Source organism: Rutilus rutilus (assembly GCF_951802725.1).
Source record: "Rutilus rutilus genome assembly, chromosome: 15".
Taxonomy (NCBI): Eukaryota; Metazoa; Chordata; class Actinopteri; order Cypriniformes; family Leuciscidae; genus Rutilus; species Rutilus rutilus.
Window position 1 is genome coordinate 5523482 of NC_140220.1, and position 26013 is coordinate 5549494.

General features: G+C 38.2%; 3 protein-coding genes across 4 annotated transcripts; all 3 read right to left on the reverse strand.

Annotated features, from left to right (window-relative positions):
* Positions 1-5209: 5209 nt before the first annotated feature.
* On the reverse strand, positions 5210-6193 carry LOC311304683 (trace amine-associated receptor 13c-like; the record flags this gene model as incomplete). Its single annotated transcript, XM_084431860.1, has 1 exon — positions 5210-6193. The coding sequence occupies one exon, from the start codon at positions 6191-6193 to the stop codon at positions 5210-5212; it is 984 nt and encodes a 327-aa protein (XP_084287986.1).
* Positions 6194-8022: 1829 nt separating this feature from the next.
* LOC311305611 (trace amine-associated receptor 13c-like) lies at positions 8023-25745 on the reverse strand (the record flags this gene model as incomplete). The annotated part of the gene is made up of 3 exons (XM_084433416.1): positions 8023-8059; positions 9152-9713; positions 25514-25745. The coding sequence occupies 3 exons, from the start codon at positions 25743-25745 to the stop codon at positions 8023-8025; spliced, it is 831 nt and encodes a 276-aa protein (XP_084289542.1).
* Positions 11284-24519, reverse strand: stx7l (syntaxin 7-like). Of its 2 annotated transcripts, none has more exons than XM_084431862.1 (10): positions 24449-24519; positions 23467-23574; positions 22870-22939; positions 22663-22753; positions 22075-22212; positions 21150-21199; positions 15693-15789; positions 15496-15568; positions 13850-13932; positions 11284-13374 (listed from the first exon to the last, which is right to left on the reverse strand). In XM_084431862.1, the coding sequence occupies exons 2-10, from the start codon at positions 23543-23545 to the stop codon at positions 13279-13281; spliced, it is 777 nt and encodes a 258-aa protein (XP_084287988.1). In that variant the 5' UTR covers positions 23546-23574; positions 24449-24519; the 3' UTR covers positions 11284-13278. The 2 variants fall into 2 exon arrangements, with proteins under 2 accessions (XP_084287988.1, XP_084287989.1); XM_084431863.1 differs by lacking the exon at positions 24449-24519 and adding an exon at positions 23993-24442.
* Positions 25746-26013: the final 268 nt, after the last annotated feature.

Below are 26013 nucleotides of genomic sequence, written 5' to 3' on the forward strand. Positions count from 1 at the left end.
GACAAAATTAGAATATAGTAAAAGTTTTTTTTTTGTTTTTTTGAAAGTTTTGGGTGGGCCTGTTGAAAAGTGGGGCCGTGCCTGAGCTACAGGACATCGTCTTTCAAAACATAACCTGCGCGAAAGAGAGAAAAAAAATGAATGCGTCATTGTACCCAGCACTTCTGAAAATGCACTTCCGAATGCGTCTCTGTCCCCAGCACATTTCAAACCAAACTGACGCCCATGCCCACCACCACTCCTCTAGGGAGGATAGTCTCGGTCAGTGTTTCACCCTCGGGGGCCCCGAACAGCCGAGAGAGGATTTCAGGTTTGACATTCTTAGATCCTGGTCAGTACAAAAGTGTGAAGCTAAACCAGCCAAAAAAGAGTGCCCAGTGGGCCTGACGAGAATTTAACCTCTTGGCCGAGCAAATATATTCAAGGTTTTTATGGTCAGTCCAAACTAAAAAGGGTTGTGCCGACCCCTCTAACCAGTGGCGCCACTCCTTCAAAGCCAACCTGACTGCCAACAGCTCCCTGCTACCAATGTCGTAGTTATGGTCTGCTGGGCTCAGTTGATGGGAGAAGTTGGCACAGGGATAAATCCTCCCCCATCCTTAGGGGACCGCTGAGACAGGACCGCGTCTTGATAAAGAAGAACCCCGCACCAGTAGGCGATGAAGAGGGACGGATGAGACCGGCATTGAGAGAATCGTGAAAATACTTGTCCATAGCCTCTCTTTCTGGACCAGACAGGGAATAAAGACGACCCTTGGGCGGAGAAGTGCCTGGTCATACGGCTGGTGAGGAGGTAGAGACATGGCCTGGGACTTGCTGAACACCTGGAGAAGATCGTAGTACTCTGCCGGGACCCCGGTCAGATTCGGTAATTAGAAGAGCCCTCAAATGGATTGTGACCGGTAACAGGTTGCGAGACGAAGGGGAAATAACACTGGGAGAAGCGCCCACCAGGATCCCCCTTTACTGATTAGCCTTGGCTTTTAAAGGACACTTAATGGCTTCCAGGCTTCCCACAGTGCAAGCACAGGCCTCGGGTGAGGCGTTGTTGTCTCTCCTTGGGTGTGAGATGAAGATGGCCTAACTACATGGGCTTAGGGTCAGGTAGAGGAGACTGCTGACGACGAGGCTGGAGAGCAACTATTAAGGAGCATTGAGAAATGCCCGACAGGAATTAGGATCACCGTCGTATGGGGTTTTTTTTTGGCATGGGGCTCTGGTTTGTGGTGAGGAGGAGGGGTTGAGCAGAAAATGTATCTGACCTGACTGATGCAGCCTTTGAACAAATACAGCAAAAGGCAACAGGCAAACTGATCCAAAGAACGCTGGAAGTCCATCTCCTTATATGGTGAGGCAGAGCGCCGGGAGAACAGCAGGGCGTCAGGCAGAGGGAGAGGGGCGTGTTGCAAGATCGCATGCTGATGAGAGGCAAGAGACTGAGGCGGGAAGATGGGACCAGTGAGCTGAAACCCAGCCGGCAGCAGAGAGAAGGCCTGGAGAAATCAACAGAGGAAGATGCACAAAAGAAAACAAACGGCACTGGAGCCTCAAAACAGGACTGAACAAGACACGACTGGAGTTAAATATTAACAGGCTGGGTCGAAGCGTAGCGGGAAGCAAACACAACGATCTGACACAAGACAGAAGACACGAGGAGAATACATAGGGTAATTAACAAGAAAGGTAATCAATAACAGGTGCAGGGACTGAGCAGTGATGATGAACGAGAGGGTGGGGAAACAAACCACACCACAATGACAGCAGAGCACATGGCGAACTGTCAAAACAAAGCCATGTGCTCCGAGACAACAAACCACACAGACAATGAACATAAGGACAAGAAAACAGGCGAATCAGACCGGAGACATGACACCTAAAGCAGCCTATCTCAGCTGCCATGTCATCAAGCGCCTTCGAAGGCCGCCTCAATTTGAAGGATCCTTAGAAGGCAGCCTTCGATTCAAGTCATTCATTCAGCTCATTTTGAAGGATACATCAAGTGTTAAATCATCCACAAATCTTAGCACACATTCCAATTCACGAATAAGAACTGATGGAAAACGAGTCGGCACTTAACTTGTCTGAATTATTTTGAAATGTAAGACAAAAATAATGTTTTCGGAGATGAAGGCATACATGTAATCTTTTGTTTTGGTGTAAATTAATCACTTAACACTAAACTGCCAATAATGTAAGCCAATGGGAGACCACAGACGAATGCTATTCACTTTATTGTATTAAAGTCAGTTAATATAAAGAGCTTTAATACAAAATTACGTTTTAATGGTATTTTCCGTGGGGGCGGGAACGTGTGACGTGGCCATGCACACTTACTAGACCATCTCATTCTAGCATCTATTGCTGAGGAAGACTCTACAAGCCTCTAAATTACTGGACTGAAGAAGGACACAGATTCACTAGGATGCAGCCTTCTGTTCACAAGTTCACACGTACATGAAATCTAATAGTATTATGCGTATTTGGCTTGCTGTCCAGGGGAGGGCTCCGAGCTCGGAATTTTGCCCGAACCCAGAGTACCTCCCCCTATAATGGGGTAGACCCAGCCGAGTGTGAGGTGATGGGGTGGTGGAGGGATGCTGAGAAACTTGTCGGTGAGGACAAGACAGAAGGTGAGGAAAAGCTTTATTTATACTGGCTTCCTCTTGAGTTGATTGGTTGATTACCTGAACGTGCTCCTCCCGAACTTTGTTACATAAAACTTCATTTTGAGAAGCACTCTGTGACTCTTACGATTCGGCTCCCATAAAAGCATTGACTGTAATAAGAAATATTTAAAAAATCTGAACGGTTATGTGAGTTAATGAAATGAACTGGGGTCCGTTCTTCGTACGTCGCTAACTCACTTAGCTGGATTTGATTGTTGGCGATTCGGCATGATCTTGGATTGTTTGGTTCTTCAACACTCATCCTGGACTTGCTGTCATAGCAACAGGTGCGCAATCTTAAACCTGCTCGGGAGCAGGCTTATTTCATGTTAACAGGATTAGATCCCGGCTTCATAAGCGGAGCTGATGCAGGAAGTCCAGCGTAGCGTGATAGTGCACTTTCTGAGATATATATTTTTTCTCGTGATTCGTGAGATTGTCGTTTTTTGTCGCTTTTATGCTTAATAAACTGGTTTATTTATTTATTTATTTATTTATTTTGTGGCATTTCCAAGCCAGTTAAGACCCAATGTTGTAAAGCAGTTTTTTTTTTTTAGGCTATATCATAATTTTTTATGAAGATCATACAATCATGACCATGCCGATTACAGATATGTCACTCAGGCTTCACTAACGTGATTGGTACCATAGACTATAGGCTACCATAGACTGCCATCAAGGCCTCAATGAAGGGGATTATGTGAACAGAAAGGGGATTCACAATGTAAATGTGCAGCCCAGTTACTATTGTGATTCTTAATATTCCAGATTAGTAATATTATATCAAATAAAAAAAGGCAGTTGACTAAAATCTTCCATATCACAAATGTGAAAGCAAAATGGCCAGGATCTGTGCATGACTTAAGAATTTTCAGAGATTCACATTTATGCACATTATTTGAAAGTGGTAAGGAAAGTTCCACAATTAAATATCAAGCTCACTGTATTACATACACTTATGCTGATCCTAACAGAACTGCATTTTTTTCATAGGTGATTATGACATGTTCCTGCCTGCAGACAGGTGTTTTATGACCCCATTCCCTGACCCAAACCAGTTACAATGCAGCTCTAGCCAGGACAAGGGCACACAATGAAATGAACTTTGGCTAACTAAGGGGAAGAAGTCAGTGTCTGAAAAGTCTGAGGGTTGCACACCTGACAGGGCCTGTGACATTGTTGCATGTGCCATATTACACAACATTGCCAAAAAACAAACAAAAAAAAAAAACACAACTTTTCATTAAATGTTTAATAAAAGACAAATATGCTTAGTTCCTTGAGTTTTATTTCAACTGTTCTTTGTAAAGAAAAGCCAGTGGTCAAGTGCCTGCAACAAGTGATATTAGACACATGCCTTATGCAACAAATAAAAAGGAGACGTTATACACTGCCCACCTGTAGGCCTATGTCTCCTCTGTCTGTGCAGACTCTTCTGTAGGCCTTTCTGTAGATGTGGAATCCTGCAACTTATATTGCAGCCATAAAGCATACAAGTATAAATGAAGTAAAGTTATTTATGCACTTGCAGGTAGGCTAGTTCCTCCATATCCACTATATTCCACCATATGCTCCAATGGAAACAAATGGACATTACAAAGTCTTATACTTTCTTTCCTTTGGAAAGTTATATAGAAAATGTCCACTTACTGCACATATTTCAGCCACCACTTTCTTGGGAACAGATACAAGTGTTGGTGTATTATGTAAAAGTGCACAAAAGAGGAAAACACAAAGTCATTACAATGAACTACACTGGGGAAAAATGTGATCAATAACTCATGGCAAAATATTTTAACATTAACATAAGTTTATCAGTTTTCACTTTCACAAGCAATTCATCATTACTAACTTCCTATTTAACAGTTGAAATGACTATACAGCCTTAATTTAATGCAGCAAAAATTATTTTACAGTGTAGGCTACTAAGATCGTTTCTATTTGGTCGCTTTTATAAACAGAACACCATTTATTTAACAGTGCCTTTTATAAAAGAGACTATAATATAACTAAAAATTAAATAACTAATATTATTAAAAATATTTTTTTTGTACTTCACTTTTATTTGTTCCCATGTTCTAGTGTGACTCTGACATTACAATGCACAAAGTAATTATGCAATTATTAAAATACAAAAATATAGGCTATTAAGTGATAAAAACATCTAACACACTTCTAACGGATTTAAATAGTCTGCTTTTTGCCAGCCCTTTCTCCTGGCTTTTGCAGACTTATAGGTGTTCCCTGGCGTTTTGATTAAACATTAAAATTCCGAAAAAACTTTTCCGTTAAAACTTTTAAGACTTTATCTTTGAAAAACCCTTTTGTATTCATAGGCTATAAATAAAGCACTATATTCAATAATTCTAATTATTAATTTCATTAAGTGAGATTATTAAACTATTATTGCACAATTTACTGACACGATGTGTTCACTGTCATGTTTAATTTGAAAAAAATAATAAAAACACATTAACCTATGCGAAGTACATCTGAAAAATAGACAACAGGAAAAAGTCTGATTCACTCTTACATTCAATGACTTACAGCACATTCATCAGAGAGGAGTCTTTATTAAACACTTTATATGAGAAAATTAATTTTAAGCTTTTCTGAAACCAGGGATAGAATAAAGCGTAAATGATGGGATTAATGGTGGAGTTAAGTAAGAAAAATATTACAGTGATATCTCTGACATAAATTAAGTCAGCATGATCATATGGAATCACTAAAGAACAAATATAATATGGAAGTAAACACAGGAGAAACACAATAACCAGAATCCCGAGAGATAATGCAGCTTTTCGCTCTGATTTGTCACTGACTCTGTTTTTAGAAGATTCTTTGCTGTTGTGAACCTGAAGGGCTCTTATAGCAGTCACATGTTTCCTAACAATGACAAAAATATGAGTGTATAATATTATGATGAGTGTACATGGCATAAGAAACACAACCAGGAGATCAATGAAGGATGAAACCCCATCAATAGTAGAAACACATTCTCCTGGACACATGAAAGTGAAGTTTCTATTAATGAAGAGAATAGTGAAGTTATAAAGGAGTGAAAACAGCCAGCTGAATAAAGTTGCTATGTAGATCACAGTGGGTGAGATTTTCTCTGAGTAAAAAAAAGGAGAGTGTAAAGCCAGAAACCGATCAACTGCTATTAGAGCCACAGTGTGAACAGACACGCTTGTTGCTTGAAAAGTCACAAAATTTAAAACCGAGCACATCTCTGGTCCAAAAATCCAACATGACTCGATGAGCGAAGACAAATGAAGCGGCATCACAAAAACTCCGACCAGCAGATCAGACGCAGCTAAAGAGAGGATGAGGATGTTAGCAGGAGTGTGGAGCTGCTTGAAGTGACTAACAGAGATGATGACCAGCAGGTTTCCACACACGGTCAGAAGAGCCACAGCTGCTGCGGCCACATACAGAATCACATAGACAGAGAAAGAAGCAGATCTCTCTGGACAGGAATATTCCTGACAGTCATCAGTTTGGTTCACTGCTGTAAGATTCATTCTGAAGTACTTGGAAGAAACACTTAAACATAGTGTTGTTCCCTGTGACTTCTCTCATGCAAGGATTCATGGATTCAAATGCAACAGCTTTGAACTGCTCATCATCTGAAACAGATTACATTGACTTCTGGAGGTTCCATAATAAATACGTACAATCTATGCTGCCCTTTATACACTTGACATGTTGACTCTTAAAAAGACTGGCAGCATCAAGGGAGAAGAACAGCTGGGAGATCAACTGATTTTGTTCATCTAGCGGAAAAGAGCTGAAGGCTGTAATATAGAACTCATTCAAAGATGTGGGCTTATATGAAGCATATGCAAACTTAAAAAAATTTTTTTTATATATTTGCAATGTACAACAAATGTTGCTTGCAAAATATTTTTTTTATTCAACTACTTTTAAAGGGATAGTTTATCCAAATTTCCCCCAAAAAAACTTGAAGTGGCCTTCAAATAAGACACTCATTCACTACCCATATAGCAACATTGTGTCGGCTCAGATCTGCCCCACACCTGACACGGCATTATAATTTAGCCCACATACGTGCAATAATGGCACTAAGGCAGTCTGCTCCTGTTTGCCAGACCTGGGCCACAATCATCAATAGTTACCATTAGCAGTTAGCCAACATCACCAGATCACATTTTGTTTTGGCTTTCTTTGCTATTGCAGAGTGTTTTACAAAGACATTGTTACAGCTGGCAGAGAAAAACTAAATATAAAGTCCAAGAGCCCAACTAAAGGAAACACGAATCACCATAATGGTGACTTCAACTGAAACTAGAGCTAAACTAAATCTATCTAAATGTAGATCCAAATCCAAATGGCCTGCGGGCCGGCAGTTATAGGCTTAACACACTATAAATACTCTTTGTAAACAAGAACAACTTATCAACAATGGAGATGTTTGACTGTTTTGGCCTTGAGGTGAAAGACATATAGATAGCAGAATTATGCATTTCTGTATGCGAATATAAACTATATTGGCAAAAGTTTTGGGACGTCTGCCTTTACATGCACATGAACTTTAATGACATCCCATTCTTAATCCGTAGGGTTTAATATGGAGTTGTCCCATGCCCCCTTTGCAGCTATAACAGCTTCAACTCTTCTGGGAAGGCTTTCCACAAGGTTTAGGAGTGCGTTTATGGGAATTTTTTACCATTCTTCTAGAAGCGCATTTGTGAGGTCAGGCACTGATGTTGGACAAGAAGGCCTGGCTCGCAGTCTCCGCTCTAAACTTAGACTTGTCCATCGGATTGCCAAACAGAGAAGCGTGATTCGTCACTCCAGAGAACACGTCTCCACTGCGCTAGAGTCCAGTGACGGCGTGCTTTACACCACTGCATCCCACGCTTTGCATTGCACTTGGTAATGTAAGGCTTGTGCAGCTGCTCGGCCATGGAAACTCATTCCATGAAGCTCTCTACTCACCGTTCTTGAGCTAATCTGAAGGCCACACAAAGTTTGGAGGTCTGTAGCTATTGACTCTGCAGAAAGTTGCAGACTTCTGCGCACTGTGCGCCTCAGCATGCGCTGACTGTGATTTTACGTGGCCTACCACTTCATGGCTGAGTTGCTGTTGTTCCCAATTGCTTCCACTTTGTTATAATACCACTAACAGTTGACCGTGGAATATTTACTAGTGAGGAAATTGATTTTATACAACCTTGGCCATGTGACCATGGAAGTGATTGGAAAACCTGAATTCAATGATTTGGAGGGGAGTCCCAATACTTTTGGTAATATAGTGTAACTTTGCATTTGTATTGTTTGTATGCTTTGTGTAAAGCCAAACAGTATGACGTAGCCTATAGATGTCTCATCAGACCTGTTCCACCACGAGGATGAGAGTAAAGCCCCTTTCACACAGAGATTCCGGAAAATACATGGATAAAGTGACCCCGAATTTGACCCAGGTTCGTTTGATTTTGGTTCATTCACACTGCCAGTGATTTTCCGGAATCAGAGATTCACACACCACCCGTAAAAATCCCGTAAAGACACGTGACATGGATGTGACATGTAATGTCTCAGCAGCGTCTTAAGTTTGCTTATGAGCTGCGATTTCGATTGCGAAACCACGCTTGTGCATTTTTTTCTCTGATTCGATCATAAACTTGCGCATTACGTAGGGCCTACCGTTTCACAGCTGGCGAACGATCCCGGCTTCAGCGTCATCACATCGACACGGCATTATTACGGCTTTTGTTCACGCAGCGCGCGTTCCGGGACTGAACACGGCAATGTTACTAGGTCCCCAACCCGGCATCAATGCCGGCATCAATCCCGGGTCGTGTTTGCGTTCACACAGAGGGCGTTCTGGCAATTTGCCGGCAATTTCCCGGGTTCAAAGCGCTGCGTGAAAGGGGCTTAACACTCATCCATCCCCACAATAAATGGATATTCATTGGAAACTCATTATAATAATTAGACTACTAAACACGTTAAATGTTAAAAAGAAATAGAGTGGATGGCCTAAGTAGGTAAGAACATTGTAAATCTAAAATTAAGCATCTGTATTATAAAAATTTTTTTCAAACAACATAGCAACCAACAAACGTTCAAACATTTTACTTTTGATAAACAGTGCAGATAATAAGCTCGTGCTTCTTGAATAACATGCCTGGTTTTATTCATCACAATATAAGATAATATAATACTATTATAACAATAATGATGAAAAAGAACATCAGGAAAAACTAAATATACAACTTAAAAAGCAAAGACATTTGTTTGACATTATTCCTTATTAAGAGCTTAAGGAGAGCACATTCATTAGAGAGGAGTCTGTGTTAAATACTTCAAGAGTTAGAATTATTTTTAAACTTTTCTTAAACCAAGGGTATAACATAGCGTAAATAAGCGGATTGATAGAGGAATTAAGGTAAAAGAGAATCAAAACACTGTTGATATCATTAGAAAATGAGTCATCTCTTAAGAAATTTGTTAACGAAAAAATATAATATGGCATTAAACACAGGAGAAACACAAAGACCAGAATCCCGAGAGCGAATGCGGCTTTTCGCTCTGATTTGTCACTGACTCTGTTTTTAGAGGATTCTTTGCTGTTGTGAACCTGAAGGGCTCTTATAGCAGTCACATGTTTCCTAACAATGACAAAAATATGAGTGTATAATATTATGATGAGTGTACATGGCATAAGAAACACAACCAGTAGATCAATGATGGATGAAACCCCATCTACAATATAAAGACATTCTCCTGGACACATGACAGTGAAGTTTCCATTAATGAAGAGAATAGTGAAGTTATAAAGGAGTGAAAACAGCCAGCTGAATAAAGTTGCTATGTAGATCACAGTGGGTGAGATTTTCTCTGAATAAACAAAAGGAGAGTGTAAAGCCAGAAACCGATCAACTGCTATTAGAGCCACAGTGTGAACAGACACGCTTGTTGCTTGAAAAGTCACAAAATTGAAAGCAGAGCACATCACTGGTCCAGAAATCCAACATGACTCGATGAGCCAAGACAAATGAAGCGGCATCACAAAAACTCCGACCAGCAGATCAGACGCAGCTAAAGAGAGGATGAGGATGTTAGCAGGAGTGTGGAGCTGCTTGAAGTGACTAACAGAGATGATGACCAGCAGGTTTCCACACACGGTCAGAAGAGCCACAGCTGCTGCGGCCACATACAGAATCACATAGACAGAGAAAGAAACAGATCTCTCTGGACAGGAATATTCCTGACAGCCATCAGTTTGGTTCACTGCTGTAAGATTCATTCTGAAGTGCATGGAAGAAACATCTAAACATAGTGTTGTTCCCCTCCGACTTATTTCATATAACCACACGCGTAACCACAGATAAAGATATCTGAAGATGTTATTTGTCTCTCCAGCAGCTCTGAACTGCTCCTCACTGAAACAGTCAGTCCTGGAGGCTCCACAATAAAGACGCTCTAGTCTTTTATACACTTGACATGTTGACTCTTTCTAAGACCAACAGCATCAAGGGAGAAGAACATACAGCTGGGAGATCAACTGATTAGATATCTACCGATCTCTCTGGACAGGAATATTCCTGACAGCCATCAGTGGTTCACTGCTGTGAGATTCATGTGAAGTACTTTGGAGAGACATCAAATCTTGGTATTTCCAGCAGAATCAGTCTCAGTCGATCCTCAGTGTAAAGGGTTTGCGTTATTCCCAGTGAGATGGATGTTCTGAGACAATAATGTTCTGCTGATTTTTATACATAATAATCACTATAACTTTTTTCATTATTTAAAACTCAATGCACAAGTGTTTCCCACTTTTAAAACAAAAAACAACTTTCCACTATGTAGTTACCGTATTTTTTTTACAGTTTTAATCGGATCTTTGTCAAACTTAAGTCACCAAACTTATTTACGTAATGTGGCACTTTCATCCAAAGCCATTTGGGAGAATTTGAGGAGAGACCAGAGTGATGTAAAAGAAATGAAAGTGACACAAATATATACAGTTATTCCAGAGAGTTGTGTAATAATAAGTGTGTGTTAATGTTATGGCCATGAATTGTCTCTTTCTGAATATTAATCTTTGCAATAGCCTACTTAACTCAGACAACATTTACTCAGATCGCAAATTGAGTTTTATTAATTTCAGAATTAAAAGAAATACACCTCTGGATTAACCACATATAAACTTGTATTTGCCATAATTTATCTCCACATAAACATTTCAGCTTTTGGGTAAATATATATATATATATATATATATATATATATATATATATTTGAGATATATCTAATGACAAAAAAAGATACATGTTTGCCTTACACAATAAATTAATTAGGCAGCTCTTTAGAAAGCATTTTGCATTTGTTACTCATGTTAGTAAGTTACGGAAAGCAACCCTGTGTGTGAGCAGGTCAAAGGTGAACCGTCTGCCATTAGAGCTGAGCTGAATATGCAACTCCACATTTGATAATATCGCCATCTAGTGGATATTTCCTTTCACAATGAGTCAACTGGGTAAACCTGATTTAGCTCCCATTAGTGACCACCTGTTCAACCCTTTGTACTATTTTTAGGTTATATAACATTTGTGCAACACAACATCATAGAGACAGGCAAAAATGTAGTAACATTGTAATTTTAAATCATTGCAGCATCCATTTCAGAATAATTTTACAAAGAAGTTTTGGCACAGTGAGACAGGATACATGGTTCATGATTAATAAGATTAAAAGGAATTGGGAAACACAACGTGCATTAAGAATTCATCTACATATCATGCAGTAAGCTCTACATTCTCCTGGATATGTGAGACTTTTCAGGGTAATATAATGAGCTGAATATTTCTGTAAGCCATACAATTGTTCTAGCTTTGTGCTTGAGATTCACATAAATGTATAATTATTACTCATTTTTAAAACAACGAAGTTGGATTTAAAAATACAACATTTTAAAATAGAGGTGCAACCTTTTCATTTGCATATATATATGTACTTACACAGTGGACCTGAATGAACCTGACACTACCAGTCAAAATTTTCTACTCATTCTTTATGACTATTTTATATATTTTAGATGAATAGTGAAGTCATTATAACTATGAAACAACAAATGGAAGTAAATTATGTAGTGACTATAATGTAAAAAAAATAAAAAAAATGTGGTAACTCTTTAGTTTAGGGTCCAATTCTTACTATGAACTAGTTGCTTATTAGCATGCAAATTACTAGGATATTAACTGTTTATTAGTAATTATAAAGCACATATTAATGCCTTATTCTGCATGACAATATTCTACATTTCTTAATCCACACAATACCTAAACTTAATAACTACCTGACTATTAATAAGCAGTAATTAGGAGTTTATTGAGGCAAAAGTCGTAGTTAATATAATTTTATAAAACTTTGTAATTTATTTTTATTTTTATTATTGCATAGATATTTATGCATAAACACAATTTCTATTTGTCTACAAAACTAATTTTGAACATTTAAGCAAAATGGGTTCAAGAAAAGAGAAATGGGTTCAAGTGTCTAGTATCTAATGTTTTGACTGGCAGTGTATTCACAGTGTCTTTCTTCAAATAAAGTGTTTGAAAACAGTTTAAAAGGTCAAGTGCCCTTAAACATCTTTATAGCAGCAGTTTTATACTGACTGACAGATAAAAAAATAAAAAAACAACATTCATTTGTGCCATTTTCAACCATTGAAAATGTATCTGTCATTTTACTATAAGGAATGCTTGCTTCTAGAACAATTCAGATGGGTGGAAGATGCACAGAGCTGGCAATGGCATCATTATTGGTTAACAGTGGCAATGTTAAAATAATTTTCAAGGTTAAACAAGTTAAATGGATAGTTTGCCCAAAAATGAAAATTTTGTCATCTATTCATCCTCAAGTTGTTCCAAATCGGTATGAATTTCTTTCTTCTGTTGAATACAAAAGAAGATATTGTGAAGAATGTCAGTGTCACAACAAGATGAAGAAGATGAGGATGAAGGAGAGTCCAAAAAGGGTCCTTTAATGACAACAAACTCAGGTAATCCACAAAGATAAAGGCAAAGTGACAAACTAAAAGTCCATGATTTTTTTTTTAAAATAAATCAAAGATAACCGAGTGTTCATGACAGTTGGTAACCAGACAGTTGATGGGCCCCATTGACTTCCATAGAATGGAAAAAAAAAATACCATGGAAGTCAATGGGTGCCGTCAACTGTCTGGTTACCAACATTCTTCAAAATATCTTCTTTTGTGTTCAACAGAAGAAAGAAACTCATACAGGTTCGGAACAACTTGAGGGCGAGTAAATGATGACAGAATTTTTGGGTGAACTATCCCTTTAAGCTTTATGTAATGTCTCTGTGGAATGTTGTACCTCAATGCATTGTTTTTTGCTTTAAAAACTAAAAAATAATTTTCTGTGGTAATGGATAGCACACCAAAGATACCCTTCATAGAGTTAAACTGTTATTAAATATTCCATTAATGACAATATCTTAACTGCAGCTTAAAGTCAAGTGAAGGCAGCTTCTCTTGGTGACAAACCTCTCCAAGTCATTAACAACATGCCAGTGCAAATGCTGTGGGGCATCAGATGGAGTTGACACACATTCATTTTTTCTGAGACGCCCAGACAATCAAACCAATAATGACAGCCACCACAACCAGAACAGCGATGAAGATGAAAATCTTCTTGCGGAATGACGTCTACAGGGAGCAGAAGAAATGAGTCACTAGTATAATAATCATAATAATGGTTGTCAATTTAGCATTTTTTTAAAACAGTACATTTAATTTATTATAGCAATTTATTTTAAAAATATTTAATTAAATAGTAATGCAATATACAATATACAATAAATCAGTAAAAAAGTAGCATACGAGTAGGCCGTACAAGTACAAGAACTCAAACACATGAGTGCAAGGGAAGCTTTCAAGCAAATTACAACTTGAATTTGCATCTGTTTCTCAAACAAAGCTATTGTATGACTTAGAAGCTATTGTGAAGAATTGGAATTTAGTGCAGAAGTCATATAGGCTATTTTCATGGTGCATTTTTGTGCTTTTTGGAGCTTGACAGTGTCCATCTACTTTCATTTAGATGAATTTCTCCTTTTGTGCTCCACAGAAGAAATAAAGCCATACTGGTTCGAAATAACGTGAGGGTGAGTAAATGATGTACCTGGTAACTTGCTGCTCTATTCAGATTTTGTGTTGCTGACTGCACATGGATCTCTGCGGTCGATACATTGGCCTCTATACTGTCTGCAAGACGAGAGGGAGATAAAACATCTCAGAGTTAAACACAGAATGAATTTCTTTCCTACAGAGAGAACTGATCAAATATTCTGACTCTGTTATTTGCATCAAAAAATTATTCTTTTAACTACATTTTTATTTATGTTTACATTAAAATGTTGTTTAAGGATAATGCAGTCCCTCAGAACTTCATTCAAAATCCCTTATTGAGCAATATTTCATCATTCATTCAGTTACGCATCTCAAAGTTTTGGTGGGTAGCACAAACAATGATGCAAACGGTTGTAAATTGGATGAAATATCACATATGTAAACAACACCAATAGGTGCTTGCTAATAGCTCATGTCATTAAAAGTTTAGTGCTTGAACAAACAGTCCCACTGAGCTGGTGTGTGTGTGAAGCCTCACAGGTCTTCATTATCAACATCTGCTTTTCCCTTTAACACCTTTAATTGCACCTTCCTGTCTAAGAGTTTCATCACTAAACACACACTCCCTCAGAGCCAAGTCTAAACAAAACCACAGATTTTATTTTATTTGAAATATATTTAATATAATTATTAAACAAGTATTATACTTATTTATAATATATATATATATATATATATATATATAAGAGAGAGAGAGAGAGAGATCTCCAGGCCTGGATCTGCTCTGTGTTCGATGCAATTATACAGGAAAAAAAGCTAAAATATTGTTATAAAAAATACATTTTCCTAAAATCTTATGAAGCATCCAGTTAATAGACGGATGCTGTCGAGATCTAGAAAATAACACTAACCCTGACAGAAGGAGAGATTTATTTACTGTCCACAACATTGTGGCTCATTAGTAACAGGACAGCCTACATGTGTTTACTTTTCAACAATTAAAGTACACATGAGCACATTAAAGCATTTGGAGAGACCTAAGTTGACTAGACATCAGTGTTCAGTTTGTTTAGTGAATGCTGTCTTCCCACTGCCGGTCCTAGACTTCTGGAGGCCCTAAGCAAAACTGTGAGAGTTTGCACTCTGTCAGTGCAAAAAAAAAAGAAAAAAAAAAGACCCCCATCTGTTTAATCTGTTCTTTCAGAGCAGTTTCACTGTCAATCAATAACAGTGAGTTGAAAGCCGCCTGAGGAATAGTGTCTCATTTGCAACTTTTTTAGCATCATGCATGTCCGGCAGGAGACTGTATATTACGTTACATAATTTAACTCATTTGGATGTTAGGAAGGACATAGGAAAGGCAACAGCACACCACTTGACAACGCGTTTTCATAATCGTTGGAAGCCAAAATCAAAAACGAAACTGATTCAACTTCTATTAATCTCACAGCCCTAGTCTTAAAATTAGATTGAAACTATTAAAGCTATTTGAGGGCAAGGGGGCCCCCTGGTGTCCACCAGCAAACTTTTGAAACAGTTTATTTGGCCTAATATATATTCGGGAGTCAGTCAACTATTTTGACTTGGGTCAGTAACCATTTAGCATTGCCCTGGCAACCTTCTTGTATATCCTAGCATCATGTGGGAAGAGTTTTGCGTGGTTGCCAGTCAGTTTTGAAAGTGTAAAAAACTAGTTACCAATCATGTCTCCCTGTTCATGCACCATCATGCCCAGATCTCTGAAGATGTCATTAATATTTGTAATGTCCGACTGAAAAACAAGAGTGTGTGTTTTACACATGCCTAAACTATTCAAATTGTATTACATTAGCACAATGCTTGTCAATTGTAAGATTAGTAGTTCTTTGATGAGTTGGGGTTTGAATGAGTCTCACCTCCAGCTGTCTGATTGCTGATTCTCTCTCCTGAATGAGCTGCAGATCTTCTTCTGTGAAGTTCTCCTCATAGCTCTGAGTTTGAGCCTGAATCTCACTAAAAACACACACAGAGAACAGTTTTTTTTTTAATGCAGGACAGCAGAGATGCATTTAAAGTTCCCCTATTATGCCATTTTAAAGGTTCTTCATTTTGTTTTTGAGTTCAACTACAATAGGTTTACATGCATCCGCTCCAAGGTCAAAAATCACTTTAATTTTCTCATAATATACATTGCAACATCTCTTCTTTTCTCACAGTGTCTGAAACGGTTCAATAAAGGATTCAGTCTCTCTAAACCCCTCCTTTCCGACAACCTGCTCTACTCTGATTGGTCAGATGGCTCAATCTGTTGTGATTGGTCGACCGCTTACAGTGCGTGTTGAAAAGTAAACGGCCATTACCATATCTGAATTTCAGCTCCAGAGGCTTCCTCAGCACTTGTAAACACAATGTTAAAGGGTTAGTTCACCCAAACATGAAAATTACCCCATGATTTACTCTCAAGCCATCCTAGGTGTATATGACATTCTTCTTTCAGACGAATACAATCAAAGTTATATAAAAAAATGTCCATCAAAGTGTATCCATCCATTATATATATTACATCCATACATCCAGCCTTCTGAAGTGAAGCGATGTGTTCGTGTAAGAAAAATATCCATATTTAAAACTTTATCAACTAACATTACTAGCTTAGTGCAAATTTTTCTTACACTAACACATTGATTCACTTCAGAAGGCCTTTATTAACCCCCGCAGAGCAGTGTGGATTACTTTTATGATGGATGGATGCACTTTGATGGACTTCAAAACCATAAACTGCCATTCACTGCCATTATAAAGCTTGGAAGTGCCAGGGCATTTTTTAATATAACTCCGATTGTATTCGTCTGAAAGAACAATGTCATATACACCTAGGATGACTTGAGGGTGAGTAAATCATGGGGTAATTTTCATTTTTGGTTGAACTATCCCTTTAAGGACAGTAATGATTGGGTCGGTTTTACTGTATCAATTCGAGCGTGGGTCCTCATCCTTTGAAAGTGCATGCAAAGTGAAATTTTCTTTCACAGCGCAGAAAACAGCGTCTTCTCGAGATGTCGACAACAAGAACCAAATTCTTCTAGGCCTCAGCTACAACTACAACGTTTGAGGGCATGTCAAAGTAAACGTTTGCGGGCAGCCAATGAAGACCATAGGCTGGCATTATGCAAATTTGTTACAAACCTACGTAGGTTCGTGCAGGAAGACTGAAATTACTCAATTCTTTCTTTTGGGAGACAATAACTCCATTCATCGTGCATTTTGACTTTTGAAACTTATGGGTAGTTCACACTACAGGATTTTAAGCCCGATTTAAGCCCGATTTGCAAGTTAACGAGCTCGCCGACAGGTCGGGCTGTAATCGTATATATATATATATATATTTTTTTTTGGCAATTTTGTCCCGCCATCCATTTTCAAATAGACATTTCCCATTCCACTTCTTGTGCATGTTTTCGTGACAAAATGTGGTTTTGGGATCGGATAGAGTCGTTGGGTGACAGAGTTGTTGTCAGCTCGTGTAGTGTGTAACCCCCTGTTGCAGATCATTTACGTAGTGTCACATAGTGTGAACACCACAACGACTTCAAGACTCCAGAGCAAGTCACGTAATCTAAACAGCACAGCGATCTGCCGATGTTTAAAGTTGTGTAGTGTGAACTAGGCATTACCTACCCACCGGCAGAGTTCAGATCAACCCTGATCCAACACACCTGTCTTTAATTACAAGTGCTCCTGAAGATCTTACTTAGCTGTTTCTGTTATGTTTGATTAGGGTTGGAGCTGAACTTAGCAGGAAGGTAGATCTCCAGGAACAAGATTGGGCACCCCTGCTTACATTAACACTCTGGGCGTGACAAGCCGGCGTGACAAGCTCGATTTTTTTCTTATCAGTGCAAAAAAGACTCAAAATACTCAATATAAGTGTTATACATCATTCGATCCTGTTAAGTGTCTATTTTTTGGTGTATACTCACAATAAAAACAAAGTGTTGTGCTTTTCGCCAAATAAAGAAAAAAACATGATGCGAGTTCTGCCTTCTCTCTGTCAGTGAAGTCCATTCTGAAACGCGTCCGAAAATGAACTGTAACTCAGCGAATACTCAGTCACACAGGCACGAGAGATATGTCTTTATAAAGCTTTAATTCTCTTCTTTTAAATGAAGTAATTTATATAAAAAACTAATATTCTCTGTTTATGTAATCTGTATGAAAAGAGAGAGATGTCAGTCATTCTCATTTCAGCTCATTATCTGCTAATGTGAACACGCCTACGGAGAGCACGCGCTATTCAAACCCAAATGATCTGACGCAATCCATGCAAACCTGTGAACGCCCACATCAACTCGATAAAACACATCAAGTTTAATCAGCTTAATGTACTCTACGTTGTCTTGCTACGCTGTGAGGAATAAAACTATCGTAATAATAATCCTGGGAAATTTACCTCAGAACTACTGGTTTAGTTTCACTAAGCACGTAAAAGTCCTGGCAGAAAGCAATGCATAAGGATGTAGTGTAACGACGAATTCATATTTTTTCCGAAGTGTTTACTGATAATTGTTGCAAACTGGTACTACCAACAAAATATTAGTGCATTCCTGGAACTTGCCGTTGTTACACCACATCCTTATGCATCGCTTTCTGCCAGGACTTTTACGTGCTTTTCCCAAACCACTGAAGTGACATCGACGTCCGGCTTAGCAGTAGCATGAGCCGTCAGGCAAGTGTTATTTAAATAAACTCCTGATGTACTTACAAACTTTCCAATGCCTCGTTTTATGAGTACAGAACCTATTTGTACTACCCTATAAGTTTGGTACCATTCTGGGCATTATTAGTGGGGTATTTTACGAGATACATCCTAGGATCCGTTAGCACCTGCACTAAGCCATAATGTTCGGCCAAGGGAAAAAAGGCTTCTGGGGGTGTGTTTGGCTCGAGGTCATGGTGCAAAGGACCCTAGGTTGATTTTACTCCGAACCATCCCTTTAACTGCACAATTACTAGAAGTGTTTACCTTGGATATTATTCAATTTGCATGCATACATAATTTGTGGGAAAATTATTTTTTCAAGATGTTTCCAACTCTAACTTTGAACCAATTCTGTAGAATATATATATATATATATATATATATATATATATATATATATAAGAGAGAGAGAGTTTTTTTTTTCTTGTGTTACCCTCTCAGTGATACACCTGAACGAAAAGCTCATTATGCAGCTCATTATGCAGGTCATTGTCTTTTCAGGTGTGAATAACAGCATTATCCATGATCGTTCACGCCCCCATGCATATTGCCTTTCCAAACAAAAAGTGTTTTACAAAATTTAAATCAATGTATTGTTTTATGTGAATGATTAGGCAGGATGATTTTCAGATCATTTTGAGGCAAAAACTCTAGGCGACAACATCCATTAGTCAAAAGTCTTGTGGACGCATATTTTGTACAGTGAGGAAAATAAGTATTTGAACACCCTGCTATTTTGCAAGTTCTCCCACTTGGAAATCATGGAGGGGTCTGAAATTGTCATCGTAGGTGCATGTCCACTGTGAGAGACATAATCTAAAAAAAAAAATCCATAAATCACAATATATGATTTTTTAACTATTTATTTGTATGATACAGCTGCAAATAAGTATTTGAACACCTGTCTATCAGGTAGAATTCTGACCCTCAAAGACCTGTTAGTCTGCCTTTAAAATGTCCACCTCCACTCCATTTATTATCCTAAATTAGATGCACCTGTTTGAGGTCATTAGCTGCATAAAGACACCTGTCCACCCCATACAATCAGTAAGAATCCAACTACTAACATGGCCAAGACCAAAGAGCTGTCCAAAGACACTAGAGACAAAATTGTACACCTCCACAAGGCTGGAAAGGGCTACGGGGAAATTGCCAAGCAGCTTGGTGAAAAAAGGTCCACTGTTGGAGCAATCATTAGAAAATGGAAGAAGCTAAACATGACTGTCAATCTCCCTCGGACTGGGGCTCCATGCAAGATCTCACCTCGTGGGGTCTCAATGATCCTAAGAAAGGTGAGAAATCAGCCCAGAACTACACGGGAGGAGCTGGTCAATGACCTGAAAAGAGCTGGGACCACCGTTTCCAAGGTTACTGTTGGTAATACACTAAGACGTCATGGTTTGAAATCATGCATGGCACGGAAGGTTCCCCTGCTTAAACCAGCACATGTCAAGGCCCGTCTTAAGTTTGCCAATGACCATTTGGATGATCCAGAGGAGTCATGGGAGAAAGTCATGTGGTCAGATGAGACCAAAATAGAACTTTTTGGTCATAATTCCACTGAACGTGTTTGGAGGAAGAAGAATGATGAGTACCATCCCAAGAACACCATCCCTACTGTGAAGCATGGGGGTGGTAGCATCATGCTTTGGGGGTGTTTTTCTGCACATGGGACAGGGCGACTGCACTGTATTAAGGAGAGGATGACCGGGGCCATGTATTGCGAGATTTTGGGGAACAACCTCCTTCCCTCAGTTAGAGCATTGAAGATGGGTCGAGGCTGGGTCTTCCAACATGACAATGACCCGAAGCACACAGCCAGGATAACCAAGGAGTGGCTCTGTAAGAAGCATATCAAGGTTCTGGCGTGGCCTAGCCAGTCTCCAGACCTAAACCCAATAGAGAATCTTTGGAGGGAGCTCAAACTCCGTGTTTCTCAGCGACAGCCCAGAAACCTGACTGATCTAGAGAAGATCTGTGTGGAGGAGTGGGCCAAAATCCCTCCTGCAGTGTGTGCAAACCTGGTGAAAAACTACAGGAAACGTTTGACCTCTGTAATTGCAAACAAAGGCTACTGTACCAAATATTAACATTAATTTTCTCAGGTGTTCAAATACTTATTTGCAGCTGTATCATACAAATAAATAGTTAAAAAAAATCATACATTGTGATTTCTGGATTTTTTTTTTTTGATTATGTCTCTCACAGTGGACATGCACCTACGATGACAATTTCAGACCCCTCCATGATTTCTAAGTGGGAGAACTTGCAAAATAGCAGGGTGTTCAAATACTTATTTTCCTCACTGTATGTGTTTTGTGGCCTTATTTCAGGAACTTTAATTTTTTGTTTTTTCAATAACCATGCATAAACATTATTCTCTCAAAAATAAAAACATGTACATACATGTTGCTCACATATTATGGTACCCCTGTTTGTGCTAAACAGATTGTAATGACACCTTTGCCATTAATATGTTCATAAGCAACTGAAAAAAGCACAAATGTCAGGGCAAGTCAAAACATCTCCAGAACCCAAAAACACCTTAGACCCCAGAGGGTTAAAAGGTAATGTCTGAAAAGCATAATGGGGCATCTTAAAGTCAGTGTCTAACCTTTTAAAGGGTGACGCAATTCCTCCAAAGTCATCATTTAGATCACCAGCCTGTAGGCAGAAAGAGAATTCTTTGAGAAATCTGCAACATGCCAATATGCCACCTTTTATTACTAAAAAAAAAACATCATTATACTTTAAGCCAACTATCATCTGCAGTATAGAATGATATTGCAACTAAATTGTGATTCTCAATCATACTATATTAGATGCATCCTAGTCTCAACTTCAGACATCATGCCCATGGACCGTTGGCTAAAGCACACAAAATGGGAAACACTTCGGAAGTTTTTCCTAAAGTCTGATTGGTTGAATTAGACGTGCGGCGCGTTCTTTAACGGTCCGCCTGGAAAGCAGTCATGATGCCAAACCTCCTCATGGTAGAAGAAAGCCGTCGAGTTTACAACTGTGACAATAAGCGCTGAACAGTGTCAACTAAACACTGGATTTTCAAAAATATGTAAAGTTTATGGCTCCATTGTTGCAGTAAACTTGCACAACATTCTTGAATGAATAATTTAATATATGCACTACGGTCTATATCGTAAAGACATTGACGTTACATTTTCACGCCCCTAAACATGATGCTGAACATGATGCTGAACAAAACGAACTGTGGTTTGTTGCTTTACATGTCAGACGGCCTCTTGTGCGGTCCTTGGCCAATAAAAGCTGCGATGCAGTCCAGACCTTCTGCTGTCAGTCTGAAGGTCTGGCTACGCAAGACTAGATGCATCCTAACTGGGGAAACATGTGGATTTAAGTAGTGTGTATTACTATCAAAGAAATGGACTATAGAAACTGGCCTTTACACGTTAGATATTCGTGTCTGTATAAATCAACAAAGCATTTTACCTTCAATTAGGTGGATAATATAAATTTATTTAAGTAATTCTTTCATTTCAATTGTAAAAGATGAAACTTACTGAAACTCTTGAGCTCGCACGGACACGTTCCACAAACTCCTTCTCTTTCTTTGCTACCTCACGCTGAACTTTCTGGAAAACACCCAGAGCGTTGGAGAATTCAGTGATGAGACGCTCTCGCTGGATTTTTCTTTGCCGCTGTGTAAGAAAAGAGGAACGTCACATTTGAACTGTACTGGTATAGGTATAGTTCACCCAAAAAATTTTATTTGGTAAAGTCAATGGTAATCCAAAGCCATTTAGTTATCAACATTCTTCAAAATATATTCTGTTGTGTTCCACAGAAGTAATAAAGCCATACAGGTTTGGAACAACATGAGGGTGAATAAATGATGACAGAATTTTCAATTTTGGGGTGCACTGTCCCTTTAAGTTAATACTGTTATATGTCAATGTTTAAGCCCTATCCCAACACTGAATATTTGCATTTCTTTACTTATAAAACAGAAAGTTATGGACGCTGAATGTTCGACCATATACAAATTCTATAATACAAAAGTCTATTTAAGTGCTTTCATAGGAATTATTGTATGTATATGTGGTGAATTTGAGGTAATACAGTGGGACAGTTTGATTTCTGTAGCCTACCTGTTCTGGGCTCACAGGTAAAGAGCTGAAGTCTTTCATGTATTTATCTGTCACTTTAGCAAGATGATTGACATTCTGCTGTTTCTCCTGTCTGTATGTTTTGACAAATAAAAACAAATATATTTGCATTTACATATATAACTGTTTTATTTATTTTATGCGTGATAAATTAAAGGGAAGGGAACTAGCTGCTTGTATTCGACTCACAATGTTTGTCGCAGGATAGCCGTGTCTTGTGCTGTTCCAAAATGTCTCATCATCTGCTGGATTTCATTAGCTGGTAAAAAAAAAAGAAAAAAAATAGGCAAGACATAAACAAACTGGATAACCACTTTTAAGCACACCTCCCATGCTATTGGGTTATGTAAAAGTGTGTATTATGTTTTTTCATAACCATCCATTTATTATTGATTCCTCTTATACTTGATTTTACATGTTGTGGTTAGTACACGTAGATTTTCTCATTAAACTGCATAACATAAATATGGCCAACATTTATGTGCAATGCACGCTTCACAAGTAACTGAAGTTGTGACAACAGAAACCGGACAATTAACTTTTCCGGCAGGGCTAAACGCCCAGGTGAAGACTAATCTAAACATAATGTAGTAGTTTAAAATGCTCTTGTTCCTTGCAAGGACTGAATCAGCAGTTTTCTAGTTAGTTTTAGGCCAAAGAAAGTGGATGGTTATTTAAAATGTATTTGGCAAAACCAGTGATTCAAACTCACACTTTTTATGTAACATTTATGCAAACAGTCCACACATCACATAAATAAAGAGGTATTGAGTAAAATTGACTCACTCAGCAGTGTTATTCTCTGGATATTTGAACTTATATTCTGTGCCAGCAAATTTGCATCAACTCCGCTTGACCCAGACATGATGGAGATCACAGAATGAGTCACCAAACCTAGAAAGATTACTGATGTTAAATCACATTTACTCTCAGGGATACTATCTCTTTTTCTGTATGTATGAATATATAGTAGACATATATATATATAAGGTTCGCATTCTCTATATATTGATATATAAACATTAGGCTACATAATATATTTTTTTCACATAGGCTTTAAATTGCTTATTTAACATTTTTTGCTTTGTGAATTCTGTCCTCCAATAACATTCAAATGTATCTGTGTGCTATAGTTCATACATTCATACAATAGTATAATGAAGATTTTAACTGAAATGTAGAATTTTTCATAAATGTCATGACGGGACAAGCGGTCAGAAATGGTTTGCTATTTTATCATAATGATTTTACTGTTGAAATGTTTCTATAAAGCCTAATGTGTTACCTCATGGTTCCCATTGTGACAACTTACCCCATATACTGTGACTACGTGCCTTGGTTTACTCACATTAGTTATTAGTTCGATAATGATTCGAAAAAAGCTAGAATAGTGTTGTTCATACGTTAGCAGGCTAACTAATGTTTACCGACCTCCGCACCTGCAAAACGAAAGAATGCGGAAATCACAGCGCCTAAACTCACAAACACATTCATTTATTATAAAATTAGACAGTTTCTATATTTATTAACGCACACCAAACATACACCAAGAATGGTCAGGAAAATGACATTGTCGTATTGTTAAATAAATGTTCAGATCACGAGCTGTCAAACACTTTCACATTGAATTAACTTCAGAACCAGCGACGCTTGTTCATCTCTTCACTGACTTTTCCCCGTAAAATTACTCTTAATTAAGTCAACACACCTGCACTGTGTATAATGACATGCCTTTTACTTTGATGTGTACTTTCGATGTTCAGTTTACCTGGATTTCCTGAGTGAAACTCTGAGCCCTCAGCTGATTTCTTGACGCCTGAGTCACGTGATTTCTGTTCAATCTTCCGCGTGCGTTCAGGAATATGCACTACATATTTTCAGCCGCAAATATTTTATAGCTGTCTCTAAATATAGAACACTTATACCTTAGTTAAAAAAGAAATCATAACTTGTTCTTGTGGGTTTTTTTTTGTGTGTGTGTGTGTGTGTGTGTGTGTGTGTGGGCAAACTAGTTAGCAAATAAGAAGCAGACTTTAATATTATGTTATTTCCACATGTGTTAATTAGGCTTATTCATCATTAAAATTCACAAAGACATTTACAGTAGGCTACTCTTCACACTCTGTATGCGAATTGTGATTCTTAACAAAGAGAATGAAGCATGTATAAAGATTGAAGAATTTTTTTTTTTTTTTATCAAAAGGCCAAGAAGATCACCAATGCAAACATTTTTTTGCAACAAATACATGCATTTTCATATTAACAGTCTTCATAAAACAAGTTTCATATTAAGCATAGGCCTATACCAGGGAACCCAGCAAATGAAATACACAAAGACAATTGTGCTCAATGTTTTTGTTGCCTTCACCTCTGATTTCCTGGAGGATTTTAGATTTTTCTGAGAGACTCTATTCTTTGTAAAGTTGGAGATGGATTTTGCTTGTCTCAAGGCCACTGTTAGAATTCTTACATACAGGATTAATATCACTATACACGGAGTAATGAAGATCACTATCAAGTCGACTGAACCCCAGGCGTTGCTGATAGCCACTGCACATTCTCTAAAACAGATCACAGTTGTCCCTGTCAGGTTTAAGTTTCCAAAATTCACTGTTACAAGATTATAAAAGATGGATGCAGCCCATCCTAAACTTATGCAGATCAGTGTTTTTCTCATTGTCATTTTGGACATATACAGGAGTGGATCACACACAGCAAAATAACGATCAATAGCCACAAGAACGATGTTGATGAGGGACACAGACACAAGAATGGAAAAAATAATATGAAAGATACGACAGTGTGACTTTCCCATGTAATCAATGCATCACACAAATTCCCACCAAGAAGTCAGATACGGCCAGTGAGAGGATGAGGAGGTTGGTCGGTGTGTGAAGCTGCTTGAAAACTGTTATAGAGATGATGACAAGTAGGTTTCCACACACCGTCAGCACAGAGATTGTAGATATGTACAAGAAAAACAATACATTGACATAATTCAAATGAAAGTCCAGAGAGCAGCTTGTATTCCAGGAGGGAAAGCAGTGATGCTCAAGATATTCCATGGAGAAAGTCTTCACTGCTTTAAACTTCAATGCCTATGTGATTTGGCTGCAGATCCAAAATCCTAAAGATGATTTCACTGCCAGTTTGCTTATAGTCCAATGACAGGTGTCGTTTATGGGAGTGACCAAGAATTTTATGCATTCTACAGTCATGAGAGTTTACAATTACCATACAACTACTACAATCTATTTTTATGTATCAGTCTTATATTGTGTCGTGTTGATTAAAAAATATTAATTTATAGTATTATAGTATTATTAATAGTAA